Below are 11126 nucleotides of genomic sequence, written 5' to 3'. Positions count from 1 at the left end.
GAAAGTGCAGCTTGCTTGTTGGAAGGGTGGTGGTGGGACGCAGCGTTAAGGTACAGGTTAGTATGGGTGGTTTTGCGGTACACTCTATGGCCCAGGGAACCGTCGGATCTCCTGTAAATATCTATATCCAGGAAGGGTAGATGGCCTTCAGTTTCAGTTTCCATTGTGAACTGGATGCACTCCTGGATACTATTTAGGTGGTTCAGGAAGTCCTGGAGCTTGTCGGGACCGTGTGACCAGATGACGAAGGTGTCGTCCACGTAGCGAAACCAGCAGCAGGGCTTGTGTGGGTCGATGTCAAGTGCCCTCTCCTCGAAGTCCTCCATATAGAGGTTAGAGATGACCGGAGAGAGTGGCGAGCCCATCGCCACACCATCGGTTTGTTCATAGAACTGGCCATTGAAGGTGAAGTATGAGGTGGTCAGGACATGGCGGAAGAGTCTCAAGATGTTTTCTTCGAAATGTCGTCCTAGCAGATCCATCGTATCTTTTATTGCCACCCTGGTGAAGAGTGACACTACATCGAAACTGACCATTATGTTGTGGGGATCAACATGGAGAGAGTCCAATGTGTGGACAAATTCCATGGAGTTCCTCACGTGGCCTGGACCGTTGCCAGTGTATGTCCTCAGTAGGCCAGCCAAGTGTTTGGCCAGGCGATTGGTGGGAGAGCCAATGGTGCTCACAATGTGCCTTAGAGGAACGTCAAGCTTGTGGATTTTTGGCAACCCGTAGAGTCTAGGTGGCCTGGAACCTTGAGGTCGTAGCTGTTGGCAGACCTCCTCAGCAATCGGGGACTTTTTCAGAAGAAGGACAGTCTTCCACTCTGTGGCATCAGTAGGATCCTTCTTCAACTTCCTGTAAGCCTTATCCTCCAAGACAGTGGCAATCTTCCGGTTGTAGTCGAAAGTATCCAGCACAACTGCCGCATTACCCTTGTCAGCCGGAAGGACTGTGAGCGCCCCATTGGCTTTTAAGGACCGAAGGGCTCTTCTCTCGGCACCAGTCAGATTGTCATTTGGCCTGCGGGAGTTCTTCAGAATCCTGACCGTCTCCTGTCGGATCTCCCGCAGTCTCTACAGGCAGGGCCACTATCACTTTCTCCACCCCGCACAGGATATCCTTGACGGGAACGGACTTCGGAGCCACAGCAAAATTGAGGCCTTTGCTTAGGGCCGAGAAAGCCGCTTCATCCAATGGCACATCACTCAAGTTGACACTCAAGTTGACCACTGTCTTCTTGCTGTCAGGTGGGCCGGGTGGGTGCTGGGCCTCATGCAACCGTTGAAACTTCTTGCAGTGCCTGGCTATTACGTCATCAGCGATGCGTAAAGCCTTCTCACTGGTGATGCGGTCGATCAGGTCCCAGTCATCGGCGGACAAGTCCTGGGTCAAGCGCAGGTGTAATTTAAGCAGTTCTCTGGATACGACGTCCAGCTCCCGCCTGGTGTCGTGGATGCGTTCACGGAGCAAACAGAAGCTCGTGCGTCTATAGATTCTGTTGGCAGCGTCAGAATTTATATGGTGTTTGAACTGAAGGAAACGCGGGATGGTGTTTTGGTCTCTGCATCTAAGAAGGAAGGGAAGCGTAGAGAGTGGTTTAGTCTTCTTGATTCGTAGCGTCTCGAGTCGTCGAATGTGTCGTTGAGTAGCCTCCCCATAGAGGAACACTATGTAAGATTTGAGGCTTTCACGGCGGTGACTATGAAGAAAGCAGTCTTCTGGGATTTGGCACCGTGTATATGTGGTGTTAACCGACGTTTCGGAGGAACGTATCGCCTCCATCTTCAGGGTAGAAGAAAAAGTATAAGAAATCTCTATACTTGCCCTTCCCCCCTAACCTCTCTGCTCACACATAGCTGTGTTATTTTCAGTCTGCTTTTACCGTTCTCACGGTCTTGTCGCTTGCAGATTTCTTATACTTTTTCTTCTTCCCTGAAGATGGAGGCGATACGTTCCTCCGAAACGTCGGTTAACACCACATATACACGGTGCCAAATCCCAGAAGACTGCTTTCTTCAATTTTGAATTGATCTGTTGTTTGTCAAGTGCTTTGAGTGCTGCTTGGCTGTCAGATAGAATGTAGATGTTCCTATTTCTATAGTTTCTATCTAAATTCTCCATAATACATGCTTTAATGGTATATACTTCTGCCTGGAATACTGTTGTGTACCGCCCAAGGCTGAAACTAAGTTTCCGCCTTGTACCATGGCAGTACACACCAGCTCCAGTGCCTCTATGTATCTTGGAACCATCTGTATACCAGATCAGTCCCCCTTTTCTGTCAGGCTGAAACCCGTCTTCCCATTCACTCCTTTCAGGAAATATGACTGTGAAGGGTTTTCCATATACATGTCTCAGTATCATTTTGTCAGACCCCATTTGTAATATTGGTTCTGTTTTCATGTCTTGAGTCATGTCTGCATGGCCGAAACCATCAGATCTAGGTTTCCATTGTCCACTGCACTGGAGACGGTAGAATTCTGCCCTGGCCTCTGCATCCAACTGCATATGCAGTGGGGGGAGTCCAAGGAGTATCTCCAGTGCAGCTGTTGGAGATGTTCGAAATGCTCCTGTAATACCTAATCAAGCCAACCTTTGCAATTTGCCAAGTTCTGTCTTGCTTGTCTTGAATTTAACTTTGGGCCACCATACTGTGACACCGTAAGTAATTATAGGTCTCACAACCACAGTATATATCCAACGTACGTGTGGCTGTAGTCCCCAAGTTTTACCAAACATGCCCCTGCATGTCCAAAAAGCCTTATAGGCTTTGTTAATGACTTTGTCAATCTGCCTTTTCCATGTCACTCCCTTGTCTTATATTAGACCAAGGCACTTGACATCGCTGGAGAGCTGGATATTCTTATTGAAGAGAATCGGTTCCTTAAGACCCTTTACCTATATCTTCCTAGTAAACGGTATGTTAACCGTCTTGTTGGGATTGATGGAGAGACATCTTCTTTCACATTTCCACATTGTTTAGTGCACTTTCGGTAGATTTACCTGTTTGGTAGGCATGTTGGTTTTGGTGTAGAGGACATGTCCTCAGTACCTCGTCCCTAATATGCCTAACCACTAGTTTCTCCATCGTTTTCAAAAGGAAAGACGACAAGCTGATAGGGCGATAAGCCTTAGTCTCTGTATAATCAAGTTTCCCGGGCTTTGGAATAAATGTCACAACCTGCCTCCAGGCTGTGAGGATAAAACCATATGCCAAGCAGGCTCTACCGTATTCACGCATGTATAGGCCACACATTTTTTGCCAAAAATTCAAGAGGAAAACTGGGGTGCGGCTTATATTCGAAATATTCGAAATCACACTTCATTTAAAAAAATTATATTCATAATTAGTAATACAGGGTGTTCTACTCCTGAAATAATATTCCAAGAAAATTATTTTTTATATAATTTCTGTCTGAAAATTGTGCTGCGGCCTATACACGCACGCGGCCTATACTTGCGTAAATACGGTATATATGCGACATAGGTGTGGAACTAAAAGTTCTGCCCCATGTTGCAAAAGTGCCGGTACAATTCCATCCGTTCCCGCTGATTTAAATGGTCTGAAAGAGTTCAGGGCCCATCTTATTTTTGATTGATTAATTATGACTTTGGCCAGGTCCCAGTCTACCCTGTCCATCTTGCTTTGGCAAGTGTCCAGGTTCTCCTGACCCTGTCCATTGCCCAACTTGTCAACCAATTTTGAATCAGGAAAGTGAACTCTAAAAAATTCATTCAGCGTCTCCCTTCCTGTTTGAGTATACTGTCCGTTAGGCAGCTTAATTGTGCTGACCTTATTGGTAGCCTGTTTTGCCATGATTCTCATGAGTCTGGCACTGCCTGGTACATCACTGATCTCCTTTCAGTACCTCCTCCATGAGGATTGCTTGTCTTTCCTTATTTCTTTCTTGTAACAGGTCAGGGCTTCCTTATATGTGTTCCACTGCCCTGTTCTTTTAGCTGTATCAAACAGCCTTCTTGTTTTGTTCCTGAGCCCACTCAGTTGTTTATTCCACCAAGGTGTACTTCTTGGTCCGCGAGTGGTCCTAGCCACACAATTCTGATTAAAGGATTAGATAATGGTCGTTGCAACTGGTCAACGGACCGATCAACATCCTTTATTTTGCGCATATTACGCGAGATGGCCTCAAGATTTACATTTAGGTCGTTTTGTAAGACTCCCAATTGGTTCTCTTAGGATTCATATAAGTAGTTTGATCTACTGTGATGTTACTTATTTTAAAGCGTATATATCCGTGATCCGATAGAGACGGCTCATCAGATACATGCCAATTACTTACCAGGTTTTCTATGTTATTAGTCCCTAGTGTCAAATCAATAACCTCCTTCCTATTGCAAACCACAAAGGTAGGTTCATTACCATGGTTTAGAATATTCAGGTTCAAACTCACCAGAAATTCCATACGGCTCTCTCCCCTTGGGTTAGTGTCGGTGCTCCCCCACAAAATGTGGTGCGCATTGGCATCACACCAAATGATGAGTTGCTTTTTCCTGCTAAAGCAGTAGTCTATGATTTCCCTCATTTCCTTAGTTGGCGGTGGTTCAGCCGAGTCCTACGGAAGGTAGACTGAAGCAATTATAAGCTCCTTGCTGCCTTATCGATTCGGGTATGTTATCCTTACCGCTGTTGCGTCCCTGGAACAGAGCCCCAGCAAAGGCAATGCATTAACACGATTCCTGATATAAACACAAGATCTTGCATTATTACTGGGTGCAACAGAGTAAACTGTTCCCCCCGTATAATTTAAGCCCCTTATTCAATCCTTGTATAACCAAGGTTCCTGAATAAGTGCTGTGCCCGCCTTGCCCTCAGCTAGCTGTTGGCACAGAGCTGCCGTGGCAGCTTTACTGTGGTGCAGGTTGATCTGAAGAAATCTCATAATCTCTTCCAATTGAGGAGGTATCAACTTCCATCTTATGCCCCTCCTTTATCTCGGACTGGGTTCCATGTGAAGAGGTCCCCTGATCCATTTTACTTCGGTCATCTGAGTTTCTGGGTACATCATCCCCTTCCTCCTCAGAGACTGAGTTAGAAGATACAGTGTCTGTCACGGGTTCTGCCCGGCGCCGAACTTCAGGATCGTCCAGCACCTTAACAGTCCCCTGTGAGAGTCCTGTAAATATTTTATGACCGGTCCACTGTATAATAGTATAGGAGTCCCGGTCTATTAGTAGTATAAACCTTTGGCCTTTCAACTGAGATTGCTTGTCTAACACCCTCCAGTTCTCTGTATGGAGTCCTGGATTAAGGTCTGCAATCCATTTCAGTAGCTCTTCCTGGTTTTGGGCAATTTTATCCCTAGTTCGGAGAGCTACTTTAACAGGCTTGAGCAGGTTCCTGGCATCAGTAGCCTTCAGCCTGGTTCCTGATTGAAGCCTGTGGTTGTCAATGGCTCCATTGAGCCACTGACCGGACTGTTGGTCGGCACATATATAGATAAGTGCATCTTCCAACCATCTGTTTGATTTTAGGTGTGGTAGTTCTACCTTTGGAGTCCTACGAAACACCTCGCCCAAAGCTTCCAGATTGGAATTTTGGTCATCTTCGGTAAGCCTATCCTCGGGGTAAGTGTCCTTGTAGATAGCTACCTTTATATTGGTCGGAGCCTCCTTGTAAGTCCCTGGTCCTTTACAGTCCCTGGGCTTCTTCAGAATTCTGGTCGTTTCTGTGGGAGTACCGCCCTCCAACCTTGGCCTCTTAAAGTTGTCAGTGGTGGTTTCTCCCTGCTTGGATGAGCTTGCAGTTCCCGGTTGCTGACGGCTCCCAGGTCCTGTTTGCCTGTCCCAGCTTTTGCCTGTTGTAACTGCCGCTTAGCGGCACCCGACAAGCGTTTCTTCGCCAAAAGGGTTCCACCTATTCCAGAGCCTATGTGTTCCAGTCTTTCCCTTGCTACAGGTGTGTTGGAAGTAGCAGCTCCCTGCTGTGGTGTGCCAGTACTAACGACTCCCAAGAGCAGTTTTTGGTTTTGCCTCTGGTAGATTCTGAATCATTGGTTCATTCATGCCTTTTGCTAAGACTGCAACAGTAGGTTCGCCGGTTGCTTCTGAGCCCCTTAATGGTTCACCAGAGCTTCCAGCTCCCTGCTGAAGCATTTCTCATAAAGATCACTTTAAAGGGGGGTCCCTCTTCAGTTTAAGGTCCTTATGACCGGTTTTTTTGTTTGGTACTTTTTTCATTTTGGTCTCACGAGTAATGGGGATTTAAAAGGTCACCAACCGCAGAGCCCAATATCCAGCCTCAAGAATTCCAGCACTGTTTTGAGCAGCGGCAAAAGCGTTGGGACAAGTGCATTAATGCACAAGGACAATACTTTGAAGGGGACTATTATACAGTTCAATAAAAATGCAAAAATAAAAAATAACAAAAAGAAATTCCGGTTATTTTTGGGTCCCCCCTCATACATATCCAGAACCTTCAGCGTCTTCTGTAACCTCCCAAAACATACAGTCATCTCCAGCTCCAGAATCCCTTACTGAAACTCAGGCTGGGCTATCTGACTCGCTTACTTCCACAAATTCATGCATTAGTGAAGAATCATTTGAGATGTTTCCTGACAGTTAATGTGTAATTGTTTGTAAAAAAAAAAGAAAAGACAATAATTCAATAAACTATTAATCTTCTTCAAAACAACTGAACCTGTTATTCAAAATAATAATCCTTTCGCCACATTGCTTCCTTCATTAAGATAACTGAACTAAATCTGTATGTACCACAGTGTTACAGCTAACATTTCAAGCGGGCTAATAGCGAGTCTCATATTGGTGTCCTGGGAACATATACTAAACACGACATGAGAGCCTGTGACGATGAACCGCTCCTGACTTCATGATGGTTGTAGGTGGTAGGGTGAAGATGGGAGTAGCATTGGTACAAAGTCACAGAAGAAGAACTGGAACCAGTATCAGAAAAGTAATGGAACTCAAACTGGCCTCGTCACCAACAACACCAATTTAAAGAAACATGGTAGGTAGGACTTGCCAAAATCCCACTTTAACTAAGACTCTGTGATTGGGTCTGTGTATCCCTGCAAATACATATATAACAATGAGACTGTAACTTGTTAAGCAAATGTGAATTCTAATTAGCCAAATGCTTAGTGCTAGTGCATCCCACAAATCTGTCATATTATGTACAGGTGAGATTATTACGCTAAACAGTGTCCACCATGTTCATGACTTTAAGCCCAAAAAAGAGATTCACTAAAAGAAGAACATGAAAACAAGCTGATCTGAAAGATAGCCCTAATTGCACTTCTCTGCCACAACTGCTGAGGCAACATTATGCCAAAGGCACCTCCTTCTGCAGCTGCACAACATCAACCAGACTTGGCCATATCCAGGTCTGTTATTTCTGTACGTACCAATGCATATCCAAGATTCAAAGCTGGGCTGCACTGCTACAATTTCTTATTAAAATTTTATCCCACATTGACCACTTGATTGAAGACCTAAATGAGCTAACTAATGCCATGGAGCTGAGTCCTTTAGGAGTGGCCAGTCACTCAGAAACATTTTATGGAACCCAGAAGTTTCTCATCATGTTCATAAAAGCGCTTCACTGGTATTTGTGGTTGGCCAAATTATAATAGTCCATTCCACCCCATCCTGTTTCTCTAAGGTCCATTTTAATATTATTCCTTTACCTATATCTAGGTATTAGTGGCCTCTTTCCTTCTGACTTTCTTGCCAAAATATGCATCTCTCCCCATGCATGGTACATACCCTACCCATCTCATCCTAAATGAATCTTATAAATATCTAGGAGGTAGCTGTGTGGTGTGGCTTGCAGTCAGATTGTTAAACACAAATGGAAATTATTCAGGAAAACCAATTATGGACTGCATTAACTGATTTATAGTAGCAATCTCTTGAAAAAAGTAAAAAAATTCAGTTAATTTTTACTACCTTTCCAGCACTGAAGATCTTCTGAAACTGTTTTTGTAACAATCTTCCATGGTGTGGGAGTTGAATAAATGATTTCAAGAAATATAAAGGTGATGAGGATGAAATCAAACCTTAATTCTGTCTAGCCCAACTTCCATTTATGTCACATGTGCATATAGGGGATATAGAATATCAACATATCTGTGTGTGTTGATATGAAATCGAGATATGTAGATATGCTGATATTCTTTATCTGCTTTATGCACATGTGACATAAATGACAGTTGAGCTCTCTTTTCTACAGATGTTTCTTCCACTTGCTTGTGGCACTCAGAAGTTTTTGTGCCTTCTCATATCAAGTCTGTTCTCCTTCCAGTAGGATCATTGGGTGCTGGTCCTCATACTTTTCTGAATTTATTTGTGTCTCCCCACTTTTACAAATCTCTGATTTCTCAATCTTACTGCAGGTATTGAATGTTTCTGTTCCACATGTTAACATCTCAGGTTTCTTGTTTGAGTTTAAGTATGAGGGGTGAGCCATAAGAACTGGCCCTCACACTGCGACCTTCAGTGATATATTGTGCTTCCCCTTTGAATTAACCCTTTATTAATCCTACACTTCGAATGAAATGTAGGACTTTATTTATGGGGGCGTCATAAAAGTCACTTGGTTCCATGAAGAATTGTTAATTGACCCTTTGCTCTGGGCTCCTGAACTATCCCCAGCCTCAGCTACCATCTCCTCACAGCAACAGCTAACAAAGACTGAACCTCAGAAATTCTAGAACTCACTGACTGACTGACCGACTAACTAACTGACTAACTCAGTCACTCACCAACCAACCAACTTAACCCAAATGAACTCACCTGACTCCACTTCACTAATTGTCGTGCTTATAACATCTCAGCACGGATGTGTGTTGCTGTATCCAATTGTTGCCATGGAAATACTCCTGTTTGAGAAGCCATTGCTTAGTAATGTCTGTTGTATATCTGCTTATCTCGCTGTCTTTGCACAGCAATGAGTCTGCATGCCACAATATTTTGATGTCCAAAATGGGATTTCAAATAAAGCAGTAATCATAACTGTTCATAGACATAAAAAACTGAATATAGTTAACACATTTTCTAGTGATCTGCAACACCAAATTTCTTCAGAATTTGCTCAGTGAAAACAAAGGTAGATGCAGAAACAAGTAGCAGAGTTCCTATAAAACACATTTACACTTCCATCTAACTTGCTCTTACATACAAAATGATACTTTCACAAGAAAAGTGGCAGGTGATTCTTATAAGCAAATTACTCATTCTTCAGTCTGTATGTGATTTAGCTTGAGGGTCTATAACACATAAGCAAATGTCAGTTTGTTAAAATCCAATATACAACTAACCCATGCAAAGAACTGGCGAGTTTCGGAAGGTGAACAATGCTCTTCTCCAGTGCAAGTGATTCTTCTGTGTCTCTGTACTTGGTAGCTCCCTCTTCAGTGGTTGTCTCTTTAAGGACAAATGTCTCACGCTGTTCTGCCACCTGTAAGCAGAACACAAACCTATCCTATAAACCAGTGGTCGGCGACCCGGGGTAAATTACACCAAGTGGGGTAAAAATTAAATTCTTGGGGGTAATGAGGACCGCCTGAGCTATGGCACGGCCTCCAGTACTGACTTATACATATTGTACATGCGGAGGTTTCCTCCGCATTATGCTTGTCCTCGTGTAACTATAAGAATCGCGTGTACTGAAGGGTTAAAACTTTTTGAATCACTGTCTTTTTTACCCCTCAGATGACATCAACTAGAAAACGAATATACCAGGAAGAGTTCCTCAATTATGGGTTTACACAAATAGAAGACAAAGGAATAATGAAACCACAGTGTGTTGTCTGTTTGAAAGTACTGACTGCAGAATCTTTCAAAAAGAGTCAATTGAAGAAACACTTGAATAATTTGCACCCACACCTGTCTTCCAAACCGCAGGAATACTTTGTAAATTTGGAAATGTCTGTCAAAAAACAAAGACTGAACAGCAACTTGAGAAGTACATTCGATCAATGTTCAGCATCAATGGCCAGCTTTGAAGTGGCCTGGTTGATTGCCCGAAACAAGAAACCACATACTATTGGTGAGCAATTGGTTAAACCAGCAGCTTTGAAAATGGCAGAGATTGTATGTGGTCATAAAGAAGCTGCGAAACTAAATTCAGTGCCCTTGTCTGCAAAAGTTGTGAAAGAAAACATTTCTATTTTAGCAGAAAATGTGAGGGAACAAGTTATTTCTTCAACAAAAGAGAGTAAATGCTTTGCTATTCAGCTTGATGAAACTACAGATGTCAGTAGTAATTTGAGGCTGATGGTGTATGTTCGCCACAAAGGTTTACATGCAATTGAAGAGGAGCTGTTGTTTTGTTCTCCTCTTGAGTTGAGATCTCGTGGAATTGATGTCTTCAGTAAAATTAATTAATACTTTAATAATGCTAATTTAAAGTGGGAAGACTGCATTGCTTTGTCTGTTGATGGAGCTCCAGCTATGTTCGGTCATGTTAGTGGTTTTTCGGCTTTGGCGAGAGAGAAAAATCCAAAAATTGAAGTTAACCACTGTATGATCCATCGCCAGGCACTGCTTGTGAAACGTTTGGAACCTGCACTGGAAGCCGTCATGCATGATGTTATCAACGTTGTCAATGTCGTCAAAGGACATGCACTAAACACGCGACTATTTTGTGAATTATGTACAGATGGGGAGGCTGAATATACAGACCAACTTTATCATACAGAAGTGAGGTGGCTGTCACGTGGAAATGTTCTGAACCGAGTATGGGTTCTCAAAACTGAACTTGAAATTTTTATGGTTGATCAAAAGCATGTTCTCACAGATACGTTTACAAACTCCTCGTGGGTTGCACATCTTGCATATTTAACTGATATTTTTGAGTATGTGAATGCATTGAACAAAGAATTGCAAGGAAAAAAACATCAATATAATTTCAGCCAGAGAAAAGATTTCAGCGTTTGGATCAAAGCTTTTATATTGGAGACAGAAAGCAGAACAAAACAATTAATTGTTTGTAAGATTTGAGGCTTTCACGGCGGTGACTATGAAGAATGCAGTCTTCTGGGATTTGGCAGTGTATATGTGGTGTTAACCGACGTTTCGGAGGAACGTATCGCCCCCATCTTCAGGGTTGAAGAAGGATATCCTGTGCGGGGTGGAGAAAGTGA

General features: G+C 43.3%; 2 protein-coding genes across 2 annotated transcripts; one reads left to right on the top strand and one right to left on the bottom strand.

The window, feature by feature from the left end:
- Positions 1-15: 15 nt before the first annotated feature.
- On the bottom strand, positions 16-7979 carry LOC111871328 (the record flags this gene model as incomplete). Its single annotated transcript, XM_033754208.1, has 5 exons — positions 7930-7979; positions 5714-6006; positions 3614-3753; positions 1050-1386; positions 16-952 (listed from the first exon to the last, which is right to left on the bottom strand). Coding segments are annotated over exons 1-5 (1757 nt in total), but the record flags the coding sequence as incomplete, so codon positions are not given.
- A 1792-nt stretch (positions 7980-9771) lies between these two features.
- On the top strand, positions 9772-10368 carry LOC111871327 (protein ZBED8-like). The gene has a single exon (XM_023864353.1). It carries the CDS (start codon positions 9772-9774, stop codon positions 10366-10368), a length of 597 nt encoding a protein of 198 aa, XP_023720121.1.
- The last annotated feature ends 758 nt before the right edge of the window (positions 10369-11126 follow it).

Source organism: Cryptotermes secundus, unplaced genomic scaffold, assembly GCF_002891405.2.
Source record: "Cryptotermes secundus unplaced genomic scaffold, Csec_1.0 scaffold1346, whole genome shotgun sequence".
In the NCBI taxonomy this organism is placed as follows: Eukaryota; Metazoa; Arthropoda; class Insecta; order Blattodea; family Kalotermitidae; genus Cryptotermes; species Cryptotermes secundus.
This window is presented reverse-complemented; position numbering and strand designations above follow the sequence as displayed.

Bases quoted from the DNA above. Each gene is read 5' to 3' on its own strand.
- LOC111871327 (XM_023864353.1), top strand. From the start codon at position 9,772: ATGAAACCACAGTGTGTTGTCTGTTTGAAAGTACTGACTGCAGAATCT.